The sequence below is a fragment of the Mya arenaria genome, chromosome 11 (assembly GCF_026914265.1).
Source record: "Mya arenaria isolate MELC-2E11 chromosome 11, ASM2691426v1".
In the NCBI taxonomy this organism is placed as follows: Eukaryota; Metazoa; Mollusca; class Bivalvia; order Myida; family Myidae; genus Mya; species Mya arenaria.
In genome coordinates, this window is record NC_069132.1 from 20,521,915 (window position 1) to 20,544,412 (window position 22,498).

Here is a 22,498-nt window from a genome sequence, read left to right on the forward strand (position 1 = left end):
CCCTTTTAACCAAGTTTGTCAGTGCTTTTCTTGATTTTCGTGATTATTTTCATGATTATTTTCATATTTTAAATATATGGTATTGTTGGATTATAAATGGTATTTCCAAATTGTATTTAATCATTCTGCAATAACTAAATGAAATGAGTCATTTCACCAAATTAATTTATACATTTATGAGCGCTCAGGGATACTTTTTTTATTATTTTGACATAAATATTGTATTTAATGTCGAAAAGATGAATATCAAACTCAAAATAAAGTGACGCGCACGAAGCATCGTCGGACTCCATGGCGTTTTGTTGGAGTTTACTCCTCTTTCTTACTTCTTCGATTGGAAACGATTCATATGTCATAACAGACCTATAAACCATGGTTTGTGTGTCCTTAATGTCATTCATAAGGGCTGTCCTTGGCACAATCTTTTCAGCAATATAAGGTCAAAATTGTCATGGTCCTAAAAAATCAAAATGCTTTTAAAAATCTGAAATTCAGGTACATTTAAATTATTGCTCTCGCATCCAGTAGACAGTTTTTGTTTTTTTTAAAAGTTGATATTGTAAGAGTCAATAATGTTTGTCAACTTTTTAGTTAATAAACCCTTAATAAATTTCATTTTAGGTTTAAACATTGTTATTTCATAGTTCTATGGATATGTTGGAATAATTATCTTATTTTGTGGTGTGCGTGTTTTTTTTAATTTGAAATCAATTTTAAATGATTTACACAATGAATCAACAAATTGAAAGTAAAAAAAAAAAGAATTAATATGATGGTGACAGATTAAATGAAATCATGAATGAATGATTACAATCTGGAATGAATGAGAGGATAAAAGTATGAAAGAATAAATGAATGAATAAACCAGAGCAAGAATAAATTGATGATTGAGGATTTTGGTGTGAGACAAAAGCTAAGACAGCTTGACCGCCCAGATGAAGTTTTTCAAGTACCTGTTTGGTATGATGTTGGTCTATGAGGTCAATAACCTCAGCAAGTCAATGCAACAAGCTTCAATAGCGGCATCTGAGGGATAGTGATAGTCTTCTGTCTCACAGATAACCTCAGCAAGGGGCTGCAGCAAGCTTCATTACAAAACCATTGGCCATACGACAGTGCTCCTATGTGAATTATTCAGCTATCTTAGGCAGCTGAAAATTCCTGCTAGGGAACTGTTCTCTGAAGTGGAAACTAGTCAGATATCTGTTGGTGATTACTGCCACAAGTGAAAGGTCTTTCTTGGTGCTGTGACACATCAAGACATACCTTTGTACATGATACATGAACATCTTAAACACTTGATGTCGCTTCACTTTCATAAGAACAGAGCTCATGCACTTGACTTTAAACAGGTGGCAAATGAGTTAAATGTATCTAGGGAATGTCGTTGTTGTGTGTTTGGCTCATTGAATGAACTGTGAAATGAAGTTTTGTACATATTTCTATGAACAAAGTTGAGTTAACAGTTAAGATAGTCTATACGTTGAGTGTTCTTGTGAAATTTAAATTGGATATATACATTTCCAAATGTAAATGCAAATATAATTAATCATGATAAAAAATGTTTATGTCTATCCATGATCAATACTGTTGTAATGTTCTTTACCTGTAAGTGTAACTATAAGATGTATATATATTGTTGTAACAGTTTGTACTCATTTGATACTTTTATTAAATGCAAAAACAAACATGGTGTACCCGTACATTGTGAAAACAAATTGCTGTTATGTAAATATCCCACTCGATTATAAATGATAATGCTGCTGAAGACAGGTCTGTTCATGTGTTTCACAACCATTTCTTTTGTGCTAAAATATTCTGTTTGGCTTTACACCTCATGCGCTCAAAAACACTGAAAAATGAACCACAGTCTTTGACTTGTATATTAATTCATCAACTGGGAAGATTAAAAAAGAACTTTGATATATTTTGTTATTTCTACAAGATGATAATCCTATAATCTTATTTTTGCAGCATATTAAAGAAAGAAGTGAAGATGACCTCTGTACTTCTTATAGAACCGTTTTACACGGGCTCCCACAGACAGCTGATGGATGTTTTGCAGAGTGAAATACCTGGGTCTGCATTGGTCACAATGTCCGGGAAGAAGTGGCCCTGGAGAGCCCGAACAGCTGCGCTGCACCTCAGCCAGAACATTCCCAGACAACACAGTTTTAGGTTTGCAATATTTTAGACATTAATAAGTTCAAAACTTTAAATCTTAATTGAATATAAGTTGGTTGATATTTTTGCTAGAAGTGCACTGAATCATTGACAGGTATCGTACATTCATCGAATTACACATGTTTATCTTATATTTGTTACATCGATTCTATTTCAGGACAGTGTTTGCCAGTTCAGTGTTGAACATGGCAGAGCTGATAGCCCTGAGGCCTGACCTGGCAAGCACACACAAGGTGCTGTACTTCCATGAAAACCAGCTCACCTACCCTGTACAGGTCCACAAGCAAAGGCCTGAGAGAGACTTCCAGTTTGGATACAACCAGATTCTCTCTGCGTGAGCATGTTTGTGTATTTTATTTTCGAAAATTTATATTAAGCATTTAGTTTTAGTTTTTATTTATTTTAAATTGATTGTTTAGAAATATTCATGATGTTGTTGGAGAGTTTTTTGATGTGAAGGAAACTCTATAACCTGGAGGATTCCCACTTTCCTTGCGTGTTGACCACTAACCAAACCAATATACTGATACTCCCAGGTCAGGAATCAAACTGGGGATACCTTGGTGAGAAGTGAGTGCTAACCACTAAACTAACAGGGCAACTTTTTTAAATTCAGTGGTTGGTTCCAATTTAAGTTAGAACTTTGACCACTGATGAACTAATAATTATAAAGTATAAATGTTTTTTGATTATCATGTTATTCCTTTATTTCAATACAGCCATTGTCTGCCTTCATGTTAAGGTCTAAGCAAGGTCATATTAAAATGTTGATAAACATGTCATATATTAAGCATGCATTATTGGACATCATTATGTTGCATTAAATTATGTCATCACAGTGAAAACAAGATGTCATCATTAAACATAACAAATGTACGTCAAATATAGGGTAATATCTGGTTGGACTTTTTTATTTTTCATTTGCTGATTTATCACTAGTTGCATAATGCCAAAAGTGAACAGCATGAGTATGAGACATTATTACAGTACATGTTACTTCCCATAAACTAGACATTATTATATATAACACATGCATATAGTTACCAGTATACATGACATATATGTTCTTTCAGACTGGTATCAGATGTGGTGGTATTCAACTCAAGCTACAACATGGAGACATTCCTGGGAAACATCAACTCCTTTCTGAAGCAGATGCAAGAATACAGACCCAAACACCTGGCTGACCAGATCAGGGACAAGTGTAGGGTGCTTCACTTCCCCATAATGTTCCCTGATAGAGATGGTGCTGTGAATGAGAAATCAAATGTGGAGAAGGGCAGAACAAAGGACTTTTGTTTAAACTCATGTCCCGTGAAGAGTAATCATTTTGAAAGCATAATGTCATCTGCTGAACATGAAGAGCAAACATGTAATAACAACAAACAATCTAATGAAGGTGTTATTTCTGATAGTTTATCAATGCCATGTACATGTATTCAAAGTGACAGTGCAAGTAAGGACTGCATGAAGCCAAGGTCAGGCTTAGCTGAACATTCTCAGCCAAAACAGGAGCACGGAAGTACTGAAGAAAAAGTCCTACATGAAATGGAAAACAATTTTTGTGTCAATACAGACACTTTGGGGACAAGTGTTGAGCTACATGATGATAGGTACAGCAGTTCAGCCAAGAAGATGAAGGTTGAGCACCAGTTCCTCCATATTGTCTGGCCTCATAGATGGTATGCTACCTTCCTCATCAATTTTCCGATTCAATAGATAACATTCATAACAAGTTTAACTACACCTTAACTCACTCAGCCATATGGTACTGTAGTTCTGTATTTGAAGATATCAACTTTAGTTAACATAAGAGATATTGTCAGATGAGTTTGAAATCTTTTTACAAAACTAATGACAAAACTTCCTAAACTTCTGAAATTAATAAGTGTTAAGAATGCTACCTGTAATTATAACAGTTTTGAAACTGACTGATACTGATAGTTGCATAATGGTTATAATTCAAGTTTACCTGATATTGCTTTTATGGGTGCACACTGTTCAAACCTTACAGGGAGCATGACAAAAACCCTGAGGCATTTTTCCGGGTGATGTATCAGCTCCGGGACGCTGGGTGTCAGTTCAGACTCTCTGTGCTTGGGGAACAGTATACTGATGTGCCTGGTAATGTCACTATGATTGTCTATGTATGAAGGTTTTTTGTCTATGTTTGAAGGTTTATGGTCTATGTATGAACGTGTTTAAAGATGTCTTTTGAAATGGGAGACTGGCAGTAGTATGTTTTTTTTTGTATTCAAATGCTTAATTTAAAAGCTTAATTGTTAGTGTTATCAAGTTTCCAAAACTTTGATGGAGATGTTAGATGGAGCAGAACAAAAGGGAGATGCTGGCCATCCTCATTAAGAGTGAATGTCCTCCATACCTATACAGTAAATCTTTGTTTGTGATGTTTTTTAGCTGAGATACCATGTATATTTTCTGCCAACTGTGTTGTTTTTTTGTTCAGTAAAAGCAATTATAAATGATTGAGGAAAACCAATACTGCATGTACTTAATTAAGTTTTTTATTTACACAACATCATTACAACCTGGTTGTTCCAGTCATATTTGAAGAGGCAAATGCAGCATTAAAGAATCATATAGAACATTGGGGCTACCAGGCGTGTAAGGAAGACTACTATAATGTTTTACGGGAGGCAGATGTGGTTGTCTCCACGGCAAACCACGAGTTCTTTGGAGTTGCCGTGTGAGTTGGATAGTTGATTAAGTAATAATACATATTGTATAAAATCTTAATGATTAAGAAGGGTGGAGTAATTGAAGTTTATAATGTGTTTTCCACTAATGCTGATAACCATTGTCTGTTCAGTTGTATAGCTGCAAGTCTTATCGCATAAAGGTGGTGCTTATTGTTGACCAATAGGTGATGTATTGGCATGAAATGTAGGTTATTATCTTAATCAGTTTTAACAGCAATTAATTTGTTCAACCTACTATATTTAAAGACAGTTTAATTTTGAAAACGACTGGCTTGGCAGTCAAAAGTCAAAATATTTATAAATTATACACAAAGAGCTGGTATTTAGCAAAATAGTTATAAATATGCAATGTGATAATAATTTGTAAGATAAGACAGATTCACATTTTTGTATCATCTGGTAATTTTTGTTTGTTAATAATTTGAAGCATCCTGCAAGAACAGATAAAAAATGTATAATTGATTTCCCCTTTTTCACAGTTTGGAAGCAGTTCACCTTGGTTGTTTCCCCCTTGTTCCAAACAGACTTGTCTACCCTGAGTTATTTACAAGTAAGACTTTCTTGTGTATTTACTTGCTTAACTTTATTATGTCTTTCTGATAACATTCCCATGCCTCTGGGATGGATATAATGTTCTGTAAACCAAAGTGATCCCTGGATTCTATACAGTGGCAATTAATCTTAATATAATTATTAAATACGCTGTGTTATACAGTGTGTGTATACCACGTGATAAATTGCGTCATAAATGCTACGTCGGAAGGCAATATTTTGCTTCGATTTAACACTTAAAACAATGATAACTTTTCATTTTCTTTACCATTTTTAATGAAACATAGCAGAGTCTAGGCCGCTTACGGAGCCCCGCCTATGGTCTTTGACCAAATTTTGATTGAGAGTTTAGTTTCTTATAACACTTCGACAAACCTTTTCACGATACGGCCGTCTGACGGAGCACTGTCAAAACATTGTTTAGTAAACAGGTTTGTCGAAGTGTTTGATGAAACTAATCACCTTATCAAACTCCGGTAATAAAACAAAGGTGGGACTCTCTTAGCGGCATAGACTGGCCTTTATTTCATTTAAATTGATGTAGTAAGCGAAAAGTTATCTTTGATTTAAGTCTTTATTTTAACTAAAATATTGCCTTCCGACATAGCATGTATGACGCAATTTATCACGTGGTATACACACACTGTTATATTTTATTGATAAGTTATCAACATAATTGTTTAAATCATAGTCTTTTTGTATGTGTGAATTTAGAGGGGTGAAACAGCTATCAAGCATAATTACAACATTGATTTCAAAACAGGTATTTTTATTTAGCATAATATAATAGATTAATCTGAATAATGAAACACCTGAAATCCGTTAGGCCCTTATTCAGACTTTCTATTTCAAATGTTCCTTCTGTTAACTTGTATTGCTACTTGTTTTTAAAAAAATATGTTTGTGTTCCAGAGACTCATTTGTACAACACAGACAACCAACTATTCAAGGAACTCCGCAACTTCTGTAACAACCCTCATGTGCTGAGACATAAACAGACGCAGGTATACTGCTTGACATCCATGTCACAATCAATACTTATACTTATCGAATGTAGGGTACCCAAGTACATTTGTATGTCAATTTAACATACAATGTATTTGTAACCTTATTTTGCCTAACTGTGGACAGAAACAGATTTTTTTTCTAGCTTTTACAGCATAAATAAAATAGTAAAGTGCCTGTTCAAGAATCTATATAAACAAATAAAAAAGTAACATCACATGGAGCCCTGCAGTGCGTTCAGTCAGGCGAGCGTTTACAAAACGCTCGCAAACGTTTTGTTTTGTATCCCTGTTGCAACGCAGCGCATACACGTTAAGCGGGAAAACAAATAGCGAACGTTCGCCGCAAACATCTTTACTGAACGCTCGCCTGATGAGCTACAAATGAAACTGGTCAGTTTATTAAAGAAAATAATACCCATTTGATGTTACTTTTTTATTTGATGATATATTTATAATGTTAATCTTCTTAAATTTTTCTAGATTATTGACTAGACTGTATCTAGGCTAGAAAAATGATTTGTTTCTGCCCCCTATGTTTTGCCTATTTTTATGCAGATTGAATTATTTTCGTTATCATTTACAAATACTTACTCTTGTTTAAGTAGAGGGACTGATCTCCCTAGATCCCCCTAGAAATGCTACTTGAGGTTCCATGTGTTGTTATGTTCTAATTTCAGCTCAACACAGAGCAATACAGCTGGGACGTCCTGAAGTCAAGATATTTGGACCTGTTTCATATAACATAACTACCTGTATTTCAGAAGAGACGTTGTTTTACTGTAGTTACCATGAGTATTATATGTGTTACTAAATGTCTGTTATTAAATGAAAAACCGAGCGTTGTATTGCTTTATCAGTAAGAGTTGAATGTTCCAACTGCATATATATATATATATATATATATATATATATATATATATATATATATATATGTTCGTTACCAACTGTTAAGCAGATGATTTTAACAGTATTTATTGCTGTGTAATAATGAAACATTCACTTTTATCTGTCTGATTGACTATAAATAACGCTTCTGTTTATGGTGAGCTTGGGAGGTTTCCCTTAGATATTGCACGTAAAGGGCGAATTCTGAAATATTGGCACAAAATTATAACTAAACATCACGGTTCTTTGGTGCATGAAGTGTATTGGGATCAAGTGAATAATAATATTCATGGGTCATGGGCATTAGAGGTAAAGCAATTGCTTAATAGTTTGGGTTTTAGTTATTTATGGAACAATACTGACATTTCCGTTCTTCAATTAAACAGTGTCGTACAAAGATTACATGATCAGTATTGCCAACACTGGTTTTCTCTATTAGACACGTCATCCAAATAAAAAACTTATTGTAGTATAAAGCGTAGGTTTAGTTACGAGAATTATCTAAATTGTATTTAAAACGACAAGCATCGTATTTCGCTAACCATGAGTTTCACTTTGTGCTTGTATGTCCTTTTTACAGAGACATACGGATTGAATGCTTGCCTAGATCTTTTTGTCATTGGCCCACAAAGCAAAAGTTTAAATTGTTCATGTCAGCTGAGCAGAATAGTACACAAATTAAACTTGCTAAATATGTATATCTTTCAACTTTAAGACGAGAAAGTATCATTAACCAATAAATGTTTATTTTATTTCATTTCTTTTTTTCTTGTATTGCTATTATTGCTTGCGTTAGAAACAACTGTGTTTTTGTTGTTGCTGTTTTTATTCTTTTTTCTTTTTTTTCTTAAGCCTGACCAGTGAACTAAACCAAATAATAATTATGCTATGAACAGAGGCCTTACAACGATCACTTTTCATCACTAACATACCCGCTGTTGTCAAAACATGCCTGACCGCAAACCTTATTAGCGAGGGTGGTCAATCTATAGTTATTGTTCAGTAAAGGATTAAGGTACGCCACTGTACAAGCTGTTTCACGTTAATAATTACTTTTTATACGTGAATTATCAATATCCTAATAGTTAATAATCTGTGATATCATATTATCATGCTCTTCTCATGTATGTAAATGAAATGTTACCGCCAGAAGTAAAGGCGATGAACTTGAATGTTTGTGCTAAAAACTATTGAATTGAATTTACCTAGAACAATCTGAATACTTATGAAGGACACAATTGATTGAATACCTTTTTGTAGTGTGTACATGATACAGTGATACAACAGCCTATTCATGAATTGTAAGTTTACTTGAAATTGGTGAACATGACATCAATTTAAATTGACAACGACGGTCTTCGAATGCTCATCGTACTTGGAGCAAGTGTGATGACATGTAAAAAATATGTTGCAATCATGTTTACTACAAACACTTCTCTGCACGACTAATTTGATCATTCTTAACATAATTAACTGGGCTATCCTCACATGATTAACTGAGCCATCCTCACCTGATTAACTGGGCCATCCTCACATGATTACCCTGGGCCATCCTCACATGATTTCCCTGGGCCATCCTCGCATGATTTCCCTGGGCTATCCTCACATGATATCCCTGGGCTATCCTCACATGATTACCCTGGGCCATCCTCACTTGATTCGCTGGGCCATCCTCACATGATTTCCCTGGGCCATCCTCACATGATTTCCCTGGGCCATCCTCACATGATTTCCCTGGGCCATCCTCACATGATTTCCCTGGGCTATCCTCACATGATTTCCCTGGTCCATCCTCACATGATTTCCCTGGTCCATCCTCACATGATTTCCCTGGGCTATCCTCACATGATTTCCCTGGGCCATCCTCACATGATTTCCCTGGGCTATCCTCACATGATTTCCCTGGGCCATCCTCACATGATTTCACTGGGCCATCCGCACATGATTTCCCTGGGCCATCCTCACATGATTACCATGGGCCATCCTCACATGATTTCTCTGGGCCATCCTCACATGATTTCCCTGGGCTATCCTCACATAATTAACTGAGTAATCCTGGCAATATTAACTGGACCATCCCCACATTATAAACAGGGCCATCCTCACATGACTAACTGGGTCAGCCTCATATGATTGAGTGCGTCATACTCACACGATTAACTGGGTCTTCCACACATGACTAACTGGACCATCCTCACATGATTAATTTGGCCATCCTCACATAATTAATTGGGTCATCCTCACATAATTAATTGGGTCATCCTCACATGATTTATAGGGCCATCCTCGCATGAATAACTGGGCCATACTCACATGATTAACTGAGCCATCCTCACATGATTAATTGGGCCATCCTCTCATGATTTACTGGGTCATTTTCACATGATTAACTTGGCCATCCTCGAATGATTAACTAGGTCATCCTCACATGGTTACCCTGGGCCATCTTCACATGATTAACTGGGCCACCCTCAATTGATTAACTGGGCCATCCTCGCATGATTAACTGGGCCATCATACCAACATGATTAACTGGGCCATCCTCACATGATTAACTGGGTCATCCTTACATGGTTATCCTGGGCCATCCTTACATGATTAACTGGGCTGATTAACTGGGCCATTCTTACATGGTTACCCTGGGCCATCCTTACATGATGAACTGGGCCATCCTCACAAGATTAACTGGGCCATTCACACATGAATAACTGGGCCATCCTCACATGACTTACTAGGCCAGCCGCACTCGATTAACTGGGCCATCCTCACATGATTAACTGGGCCATCCTCACATGATTAACTGGGTCATCTCACATGATTAAATGGATCATCCTCACATGATTGACTGGGCCATCCTCACATGACTTCAAAGGTTATTTGCAGACCGTCATAAAATAGCCTTTGGCCAGTAACAACAAAAATATGGCAAAAGCATAAAACAACTATGGAGAATAACGGAATAATAATAAATATACATCATGTAGTTAAATATCAAAATACATTGTTATATTGTTAAACATTTAGAAGGAAAATACAGAAATAAGCAAAGCTTGACACAATGAGCATTGCTATTGTACAAGGTGAGTATTTCTTAAATTAATGGCTTCTTAAAAATGTAAATTGATATCTTAGTTGTTCTTTTGCTTAACATTAGTCGTTTAAATATATCTAAATTTGGCCATGATATTTCACCTACGTATTTTAAACGTAAGTGTCTAAATTTACTTCACCATAATAAAAAATGGTAATTCTTTTTTAATAACATTAGCGTTACATCATTTGCACAGTCTGTTTTCTCTCGCAATACCTTTCCTGTTCTTCAAAGTGTACGTCAATGCGGAATATTATCAACATGGAGTTATCTCCTCTTCATTGATGAAATACTGAACATCCTTGAATATAATGGAAAATGGTTTAACACTGCACTATATCCCATGTGGGAACCCCACTCTCGCCGATGATCTAACGACGTTGCCCGAACAAAGTGTCACTTAAAATCAACTCGCTGCTGTCCTAGAATACGCCAACAAATTGGGCTATGAATTTACTTTCAGTAAATGCCAACTCGTTATATTCCAGAAAAAAACATTCCTCGTGAAACAACAGTACCTTTTGGGCAGCAAACACTGGTCAAAGTACACTCTGCTCAACACCTCGGTGTGAACTTGAGGTATAACCAAAGCTGCAGTGAAAATATTAACAATCATTTACGAAAAGCATACTCCTCCCTTTTCAGTGTACTATCAATTGAAAAATCCGATGGCGATGTTAACCCTTTGAAACATGGCCTCTCTTTGAAACATGGCCTCTCTCGTGACAAAAAAGCACACCCACAGCACTGTACGGCGCAGAATTATGGTCCATCGTTTCCGCTACAACAATGCTGCGATTAGATAGGTTAAAACGCCTAGCAGCTAAACGAATTTAACATTTACCGACATCGACACGCACGGTCGATATGGCCCTTAGCATGCTAGGCTGGTACACAATGGAATACGACATTCATAAACGTAAACTTAGATGTTCTTGCAAAAACTTTGTACTATGTCCACCTCATTGCCAACTCGTCAGATATTCAACTATAGACTGAACCTATACGTAACAAAGGAATTTAAACATCAGACAGGCTACATTCCGGATATAATTTCACTTTTGCTAAACTACGAACTGATTGGGTCTTTGAATGTGTACTACATGGCCTCTAAACGCCAGCTCCACCACTTTACGGTGGTGCAAAGAAAAAGAGCTATCCACACTCCCGTGATGGAGCTGTGCCCTATGTTTACATGAACAAACGTGAGTATGATTTATATTTTATTTGATAATTTCATTTAACAGACTTATTTCGAAAATCGGAGAATGTGGTACCGTGTAAGAACACTTCTACTGTAGGCTGGTTACTATTTCGTTTCAATATTGTGCAACTTTATAAACATGTTGTCAGCACACCTTTCACAATCTGGATGCCATACGTCTCATGCCGAAGCTGATGCTGATCTACTGATCGTGAAAACAGCCATCCGTGCGGCAGAACACTCTCAAGTAGTTGTCATTGGAGAAGACACCGATCTGCTTGTCCTTCTTTGCTTTTACGCAAATTCAGATGCAAACAACATTGTTTCACATCTGATTCTAAAGCTTCATTTAAAGACCATTCATGTGCTTGGGGAAGAAGTGCGAAAACTGCTCGTATTTATCCACGCATTTACAGGCTGTGACACGACTTCTAGATTGTATGGTATTGGTAAAGGCGCCACTTTGAAAAAGACTGTGTCTGATGAAAAAATCCGAAACCATGCTAGTATTTTTCTGAAAGACTCGCTACATGACGAGATTGAACTTGCTGGTATTGCAGTTATCACAAGTGTGTATGGAGGAACACAGTGTCAGGGATTAGATCTTTTGAGATATTGCAAGTTTGTTCATAAAGTACAAACCAAGAAAAGTGCTGTTCTGGTGCAGTCCCTTCCTCCTACTTCAAGTGCAGCTAAATCCTCACATGATAAACTGGGCCAGCCTCACATAATTGACTGGGCCATCCTCACATGATTAACTGGGCTATCCTCACATGATTAATGGGCCATCCTCACATGATTAACGTGGTCATCCTCACATGATTAACTGGGCCAGCCTCACATGATTGACTGGGCCATCCTGACATGATTTACTCGGCAATCCTCACATGATTAACTCGGCAATCCTCATACGATTAACTTTACCATCATTTTCATGATTAACTGGGCCATCCTCATATAATAACCCTGGGCCATCCTCACATGGTTAACCTGGGTCTTCCTCACATGACTTCAAGTTTCAAGTTTCATCAATTACATGACTAGCTGAGTTATCCTCCACATGATTAAGCGGTCCATCCTTTACATGATTAATTTGGCAATCCTTTACATGATTAACTGAATCATCGTTGACAGCATTAACTAGGTGATCGTTTACATGATTGACCAGAAAATCGTTTACATGATTAACTGGGTCATCATTTGCATCATTAACTAAGTTATCGTTTACCTGATTAACTGAGTTATCAGTTACATGATTAACTAGGTCATCCTTTGCATCATTAACTAAGTTATCGTTTACCTGATTAACTGAGTTATCATTTACATGATTAACTAGGTCATCAATTACATGGATCACTTGGTGATCCTTTTCATGACTAACTGGGTCATACTTTACCTGACTAACTGGGTCATACTTTACCTGACTAACCGGGTCATCCTTTTCATGACTAACTGGGTCATTCATTACCTGACTAACTGGGTCATACTTTACCTGACTAACTGGGTCATCCTTTACTTGATTAACTGGGTCATCCATTACCTGACTAACTGGGTCATACTTTACCTGACTACTTTGGTCATCCTTTACTTGATTAACTGGGTCATCCATTACCTGACTAACTTGGTCATACTTTACATGACTAACTGGGTCATCCTTTTCATGACTAACTGGGTCATACTTTACCTGACTAACTGGGTCATCCTTTTCATGACTAACTGGGTCATCCTTTACCTGACTAACTGGGTCATCCTTTACTTGATTAACTGGGTCATCCATTACCGGACTAACTTGGTCATCCTTTACATGACTAACTGGGTCATCCTTTACCTGACTAACTGGGTCATCCTTTACATGACTAACTGGGTCATTCTTTACATGACTAACTTGGTCATCCTTTACCTGACTAACTGGGTCATCCTTAACATGACTAACTGGGTCATCCTTTACATGACTAACTGGATCACCCTTCACATGACTAACTGAGTCATCCTTTACATGACTAACTGGGTCATCCTTTACATGACTAACTGGGCCATCCGTTACATGATTAACTGGGTCATTAGATTGCAACGTTGATGTGAATTTGAAAGCAAGCAGAATAATCTTAAATACATCTTGGTGAGCAACCGAGGGGAATAGATTAATATAGGTCATTACGCAGAAAATGGAAATGTGTTGGATGAAAAACCCTGTCTTACTTACTTTCTACTACAAATAATCAAAGCGTCCTTAGCCAATGTCGGGTGTCATTATAATTAGTATATACTTTCCATTTCATATATTATTTTATACATATAGGTATACTAGTATGAAAAAGTAGTTATATTGCATTAAAATTACATCAATTTATATTACCTATGTAATGTCAGAGACTTATCGGTTACAGTTTAATGCCACTCTAAATATTTTTGGGATTTGATTTTTATTGCCTGTGAACAGATATGTAAAATGAAATAAAATTTGAGAAAAGCGCTTTCATTAAATGGAGCTTTGACTCATTTTCAACGTAGAATTTGCCAGCAATACGGTGTCCGACGATACGGGTTTATGCAATCTTTGGTACACATGTTTAAAAACACCATATGATAATTTGATTTTGGTTACAAACAACGAAATCGTGACGGATTAATGCCTCCTTTTCAACCCGTTTTAAATTTTGCCAAAAATAAGTGTCCGGATAATAACTCATGAAAAGGATTAATGTATGGTGCACAGGTATCAGGTCGAATTATTTAAAATGAGTTATTTCAAAAAGTCATAAAATCACTTCTTTGTAATGTGTTTCATATTTTCATTCGCATAAAGCAACTGTGAGGTGAAACAATGCGCGCAAATAGAAAATTCGAAGAAGGAATAGGGATCTAGTTCTTTATTGAGGTTTTTTCCAGGATTATGTTCTTTATTCGGACTTTGGTGCGTTTTAAAGCACTTTCAGAACTAAAAACCACTCGAATAAACAATGAATTATTGTGAAGTCATTGTGTAGACCACTTCTGAATAATTTTTCGACCAAAAAAAGAATAAAAAATGTTTTCAATTATTTTTATATTGATCCATTTTTTACTAGCCACACTTAATGGTCGAATCGTCGAAATATTAGTCCTTCGTGTTAAAATGGTAGCTTTGTAGTTCGTCTGATTAGTTTATGGGAAAATGAGAACCATACCACAAGACGCTTGCTCTAAGACAAACACCAGTAATGTGATTCATTTTCCGTTTCATACTCATTTTTATGGAAAGATGTCAGGATAAATTCGACTGGAAGTCAATGAGTCGGTTCTTTGTCAGTATTTTATACACTACCTTTATAATATGCGTTATAATTTATTTGGAGATCTATATGAAAAAAAAAAACGTTCGTCTGGCTTCCCCAGATGTCTTCCCCAGATGTGGAAGATGAGTGTTCATATAAATCTAACAAAAACGAAATAATAACCTAAACGTATGATTCGGATTCACCACCCATAAGCTGACACAGTACGTCTATAGAATTATTATACCTACTAGGGTGTTGCTTATTTAATGCACTGAAATTTGAAGGAATTTCAAACAGGTTTTGTTCACATACAGCGCACATGTACTTGTCACAAGCCATATGCGGAATGGGCATGACTTTGGTTCACATACAGCTCACATGTACTTGTCACAAGCCATATGCGGAATGGACATGCCTTTGGTTCACATACAGCGCACATGTACTTGTCACAAGCCATATGCAGAATGGACATGCCTTTGGTTCACATAGAGCTCACATGTACTTGTCACAAGCCATATGCGGAATGAGCATGACTTTGGTTCACATACAGCTCACATGTACTTGTCACAAGCCATATGCAGAATGGACATGCCTTTAGTTCACATACAGCTCAAATGTACTTGTCACAAGCCATATGCGGAATGGACATGTCTTTTGTTCACATACAGCGCACATGTACTTGTCACAAGCCATATGCGGAATGAGCATGCCTTTGATTCACATACAGCTCACATGTACTTGTCACAAGCCATATGCAGAATGAGAATGCTTTTGGTTCCCATAAAGCTTATCTGTAATTGTCACAAGCCATATGCGGAATGGACATGCGTTTGGTTCACATACAGCTCACATGTACTTGTCACAAGCCAAATGCAGAATGAGAATGCTTTTGGTTCACATACAGCTTATATGTAATTGTCACAAGCCATATGCGGAATGGACATGCCTTTGGTTCACATACAGCTCAAATGTACTTGTCACAAGCCATATGTGGAGTGAGCATGCCTTTGGTTCACATACAGCTCACATGTACTTGTCACAGGCCATGTGCGAAAATGGCATGCCTTTGGTTCACATACAGCTCAAATGTACTTGTCGCAAGCCATATGCGGAATAGGCATGCCTTTGGTTCACATACAGCTCACATGTACTTGTCGCAAGCCATATGCGGAATGAGCATGCCTTTGGTTTACATACAGCTCAAATGTACTTGTCACAAGCCATATGTGGAGTGAGCATGCCTTTGGTTCACATACAGCTCACATGTACTTGTCACAAGCCATATGCGGAGTGAGCATGCCTTTGGTTCACATACAGCTCACATGTACTTGTCACAAGCCATATGCGGAGTGAGCATGCCTTTGGTTTACATACAGCTCACATGTACTTGTCACAAGCAATATGTGGAGTGAGCATGCCTTTGGTTCACATACAGCTCACATGTACTTGTCACAAGCCATATGCGGAATGAGCATGCCTTTGGTTTACATACAGCTCACATGTACTTGTCACAAGCCATATGTGGAGTGAGCATGCCTTTGGTTTACATACAGCTCACATGTACTTGTCACAAGCCATATGCCGAGTGAGCATGCCTTTGGTTCACATACAGCTGACAAGCCATATGCGGAATGGGAATGCCTTTGGTTCACATACAGCTCAAATGTACTTGTCACAAGCCATATACGGAATGGAAATGCCTTTGGTTCACATACAGCTCAAATGTACTTGTCACAAGCCATCCGCACATGATTTCCCTGGGCCATCCTCACATGATTACCATGGGCCATCCTCACATGATTTCTCTGGGCCATCCTCACATGATTTCCCTGGGCTATCCTCACATAATTAACTGAGTAATCCTGGCAATATTAACTGGACCATCCCCACATTATAAACAGGGCCATCCTCACATGACTAACTGGGTCAGCCTCATATGATTGAGTGCGTCATACTCACACGATTAACTGGGTCTTCCGCACATGACTAACTGGACCATCCTCACATGATTAATTTGGCCATCCTCACATAATTAATTGGGTCATCCTCACATAATTAATTGGGTCATCCTCACATGATTTATAGGGCCATCCTCGCATGAATAACTGAGCCATACTCACATGATTAACTGAGCCATCCTCACATGATTAATTGGGCCATCCTCTCATGATTTACTGGGTCATTTTCACATGATTAACTTGGCCATCCTCGAATGATTAACTAGGTCATCCTCACATGGTTACCCTGGGCCATCTTCACATGATTAACTGGGCCACCCTCAATTGATTAACTGGGCCATCCTCGCATGATTAACTGGGCCATCATACCAACATGATTAACTGGGCCATCCTCACATGATTAACTGGGTCATCCTTACATGGTTATCCTGGGCCATCCTTACATGATTAACTGGGCTGATTAACTGGGCCATTCTTACATGGTTACCCTGGGCCATCCTTACATAATGAACTGGGCCATCCTCACAAGATTAACTGGGCCATTCACACATGAATAACTGGGCCATCCTCACATGACTTACTAGGCCAGCCGCACTCGATTAACTGGGCCATCCTCACATGTTTAACTGGGCCATCCTCACATGATTAACTGGGTCATCTCACATGATTAAATGGATCATCCTCACATGATTGACTGGGCCATCCTCACATGACTTCAACGGTTATTTGCAGACCGTCATAAAATAGCCTTTGGCCAGTAACAACAAAAATATGGCAAAAGCATAAAACAACTATGGAGAATAACGGAATAATAATAAATATACATCATGTAGTTAAATATCAAAATACATTGTTATATTGTTAAACATTTAGAAGGAAAATACAGAAATAAGCAAAGCTTGACACAATGAGCATTGCTATTGTACAAGGTGAGTATTTCTTAAATTAATGGCTTCTTAAAAATGTAAATTGATATCTTAGTTGTTCTTTTGCTTAACATTAGTCGTTTAAATATATCTAAATTTGGCCATGATATTTCACCTACGTATTTTAAACGTAAGTGTCTAAATTTACTTCACCATAATAAAAAATGGTAATTCTTTTTTAATAACATTAGCGTTACATCATTTGCACAGTCTGTTTTCTCTCGCAATACCTTTCCTGTTCTTCAAAGTGTACGTCAATGCGGAATATTATCAACATGGAGTTATCTCCTCTTCATTGATGAAATACTGAACATCCTTGAATATAATGGAAAATGGTTTAACACTGCACTATATCCCATGTGGGAACCCCACTCTCGCCGATGATCTAACGACGTTGCCCGAACAAAGTGTCACTTAAAATCAACTCGCTGCTATCCTAGAATACGCCAACAAATTGGGCTATGAATTTACTTTCAGTAAATGCCAACTCGTTATATTCCAGAAAAAAACATTCCTCGTGAAACAACAGTACCTTTTGGGCATCAAACACTGGTCAAAGTACACTCTGCTCAACACCTCGGTGTGAACTTGAGGTATAACCAAAGCTGCAGTGAAAATATTAACAATCATTTACGAAAAGCATACTCCTCCCTTTTCAGTGTACTATCAATTGAAAAATCCGATGGCGATGTTAACCCTTTGAAACATGGCCTCTCTTTGAAACATGGCCTCTCTAGTGACAAAAAAGCACACCCACAGCACTGCACGGCGCAGAATTATGGTCCATCGTTTCCGCTACAACAATGCTGCGATTAGATAGGTTAAAACGCCTAGCAGCTAAACGAATTCAACATTTACCGACATCGACACGCACGGTCGATATGGCCCTTAGCATGCTAGGCTGGTACACAATGGAATACGACATTCATAAACGTAAACTTAGATGTTCTTGCAAAAACTTTGTACTATGCCCACCTCATTGCCAACTCGTCAGATATTCAACTATAGACTGAACCTATACGTAACAAAGGAATTTAAACATCAGACAGGCTACATTCCGGATATAATTTCACTTTTGCTAAACTACGAACTGATTGGGTCTTTGAATGTGTACTACATGGCCTCTAAACGCCAGCTCCACCACTTTACGGTGGTGCAAAGAAAAAGAGCTATCCACACTCCCGTGATGGAGCTGTGCCCTATGTTTACATGAACAAACGTGAGTATGATTTATATTTTATTTGATAATTTCATTTAACAGACTTATTTCGAAAATCGGAGAATGTGGTACCGTGTAAGAACACTTCTACTGTAGGCTGGTTACTATTTCGTTTCAATATTGTGCAACTTTATAAACATGTTGTCAGCACACCTTTCACAATCTGGATGCCATACGTCTCATGCCGAAGCTGATGCTGATCTACTGATCGTGAAAACAGCCATCCGTGCGGCAGAACACTCTCAAGTAGTTGTCATTGGAGAAGACACCGATCTGCTTGTCCTTCTTTGCTTTTACGCAAATTCAGATGCAAACAACATTGTTTCACATCTGATTCTAAAGCTTCATTTAAAGACCATTCATGTGCTTGGGGAAGAAGTGCGAAAACTGCTCGTATTTATCCACGCATTTACAGGCTGTGACACGACTTCTAGATTGTATGGTATTGGTAAAGGCGCCACTTTGAAAAAGACTGTGTCTGATGAAAAAATCCGAAACCATGCTAGTATTTTTCTGAAAGACTCGCTACATGACGAGATTGAACTTGCTGGTATTGCAGTTATCACAAGTGTGTATGGAGGAACACAGTGTCAGGGATTAGATCTTTTGAGATATTGCAAGTTTGTTCATAAAGTACAAACCAAGAAAAGTGCTGTTCTGGTGCAGTCCCTTCCTCCTACTTCAAGTGCAGCTAAATCCTCACATGATAAACTGGGCCAGCCTCACATAATTGACTGGGCCATCCTCACATGATTAACTGGGCTATCCTCACATGATTAATGGGCCATCCTCACATGATTAACGTGGTCATCCTCACATGATTAACTGGGCCAGCCTCACATGATTGACTGGGCCATCCTGACATGATTTACTCGGCAATCCTCACATGATTAACTCGGCAATCCTCATACGATTAACTTTACCATCATTTTCATGATTAACTGGGCCATCCTCATATAATAACCCTGGGCCATCCTCACATGGTTAACCTGGGTCTTCCTCACATGACTTCAAGTTTCAAGTTTCATCAATTACATGACTAGCTGAGTTATCCTCCACATGATTAAGCGGTCCATCCTTTACATGATTAATTTGGCAATCCTTTACATGATTAACTGAATCATCGTTGACAGCATTAACTAGGTGATCGTTTACATGATTGACCAGAAAATCGTTTACATGATTAACTGGGTCATCATTTGCATCATTAACTAAGTTATCGTTTACCTGATTAACTGAGTTATCAGTTACATGATTAACTAGGTCATCCTTTGCATCATTAACTAAGTTATCGTTTACCTGATTAACTGAGTTATCATTTACATGATTAACTAGGTCATCAATTACATGGATCACTTGGTGATCCTTTTCATGACTAACTGGGTCATACTTTACCTGACTAACTGGGTCATACTTTACCTGACTAACCGGGTCATCCTTTTCATGACTAACTGGGTCATTCATTACCTGACTAACTGGGTCATACTTTACCTGACTAACTGGGTCATCCTTTACTTGATTAACTGGGTCATCCATTACCTGACTAACTGGGTCATACTTTACCTGACTACTTTGGTCATCCTTTACTTGATTAACTGGGTCATCCATTACCTGACTAACTTGGTCATACTTTACATGACTAACTGGGTCATCCTTTTCATGACTAACTGGGTCATACTTTACCTGACTAACTGGGTCATCCTTTTCATGACTAACTGGGTCATCCTTTACCTGACTAACTGGGTCATCCTTTACTTGATTAACTGGGTCATCCATTACCGGACTAACTGGGTCATCCTTTACATGACTAACTGGGTCATCCTTTACCTGACTAACTGGGTCATCCTTTACATGACTAACTGGGTCATTCTTTACATGACTAACTGGGTCATCCTTTACCTGACTAACTGGGTCATCCTTAACATGACTAACTGGGTCATCCTTTACATGACTAACTGGATCACCCTTCACATGACTAACTGAGTCATCCTTTACATGACTAACTGGGTCATCCTTTACATGACTAACTGGGCCATCCGTTACATGATTAACTGGGTCATTAGATTGCAACGTTGATGTGAATTTGAAAGCAAGCAGAATAATCTTAAATACATCTTGGTGAGCAACCGAGGGGAATAGATTAATATAGGTCATTACGCAGAAAATGGAAATGTGTTGGATGAAAAACCCTGTCTTACTTACTTTTTACTACAAATAATCAAAGCGTCCTTAGCCAATGTCGGGTGTCATTATAATTAGTATATACTTTCCATTTCATATATTATTTTATACATATAGGTATACTAGTATGAAAAAGTAGTTATATTGCATTAAAATTACATCAATTTATATTACCTATTACCTATGTAATGTCAGAGACTTATCGGTTACAGTTTAATGCCACTCTAAATATTTTTGGGATTCGATTTTTATTGCCTGTGAACAGATATGTAAAATGAAATAAAATTTGAGAAAAGCGCTTTCATTAAATGGAGCTTTGACTCATTTTCAACGTATAATTTGCCAGCAATACGGTGTCCGACGATACGGGTTTATGCAATCTTTGGTACACATGTTTAAAAACACCATATGATAATTTGATTTTGGTTACAAACAACGAAATCGTGACGGATTAATGCCTCCTTTTCAACCCGTTTTAAATTTTGCCAAAAATAAGTGTCCGGATAATAACTCATGAAAAGGATTAATGTATGGTGCACAGGTATCAGGTCGAATTATTTAAAATGAGTTATTTCAAAAAGTCATAAAATCACTTCTTTGTAATGTGTTTCATATTTTCATTCGCATAAAGCAACTGTGAGGTGAAACAATGCGCGCAAATAGAAAATTCGAAGAAGGAATAGGGATCTAGTTCTTTATTGAGGTTTTTTCCAGGATTATGTTCTTTATTCGGACTTTGGTGCGTTTTAAAGCACTTTCAGAACTAAAAACCACTCGAATAAACAATGAATTATTGTGAAGTCATTGTGTAGACCACTTCTGTACAATTTTTCGACCAAAAAAAGAATAAAAAATGTTTTCAATTATTTTTATATTGATCCATTTTTTACTAGCCACACTTAATGGTCGAATCGTCGAAATATTAGTCCTTCGTGTTAAAATGGTAGCTTTGTAGTTCGTCTGATTAGTTTATGGGAAAATGAGAACCATACCACAAGACGCTTGCTCTAAGACAAACACCAGTAATGTGATTCATTTTCCGTTTCATACTCATTTTTATGGAAAGATGTCAGGATAAATTCGACTGGAAGTCAATGAGTCGGTTCTTTGTCAGTATTTTATACACTACCTTTATAATATGCGTTATAATTTATTTGGAGATCTATATGAAAAAAAAAAGTTCGTCTGGCTTCCCCAGATGTCTTCCCCAGATGTGGAAGATGAGTGTTCATATAAATCTAACAAAAACGAAATAATAACCTAAACGTATGATTCGGATTCACCACCCATAAGCTGACACAGTACGTCTATAGA

The 22,498-nt window shown here is 37.3% G+C and overlaps 2 protein-coding genes across 6 annotated transcripts; one reads left to right on the top strand and one right to left on the bottom strand.

The window, feature by feature from the left end:
• On the top strand, window positions 1–7,295 carry LOC128209032 (glycosyltransferase-like domain-containing protein 1). Of its 5 annotated transcripts, none has more exons than XM_052912841.1 (9): window positions 1–17; window positions 1,975–2,178; window positions 2,342–2,518; window positions 3,258–3,866; window positions 4,199–4,308; window positions 4,747–4,891; window positions 5,384–5,454; window positions 6,369–6,460; window positions 7,141–7,295. In XM_052912841.1, exons 2-9 carry the CDS (start codon window positions 1,997–1,999, stop codon window positions 7,207–7,209), a joined length of 1,455 nt encoding a protein of 484 aa, XP_052768801.1. In that variant the 5' UTR covers window positions 1–17; window positions 1,975–1,996; the 3' UTR covers window positions 7,210–7,295. The 5 variants fall into 5 exon arrangements, with proteins under 5 accessions (XP_052768801.1, XP_052768799.1, XP_052768803.1 ...); XM_052912839.1 differs by having other exon boundaries at window positions 14–99; XM_052912843.1 differs by lacking the exon at window positions 1–17 and adding an exon at window positions 22–39.
• A 1,560-nt stretch (window positions 7,296–8,855) lies between these two features.
• On the bottom strand, window positions 8,856–21,157 carry LOC128208398 (G protein-regulated inducer of neurite outgrowth 1-like). Its single transcript, XM_052911957.1, has 3 exons — window positions 20,399–21,157; window positions 13,040–13,747; window positions 8,856–9,308 (listed from the first exon to the last, which is right to left on the bottom strand). Exons 1-3 carry the CDS (start codon window positions 21,155–21,157, stop codon window positions 8,856–8,858), a joined length of 1,920 nt encoding a protein of 639 aa, XP_052767917.1.
• Window positions 21,158–22,498: the final 1,341 nt, after the last annotated feature.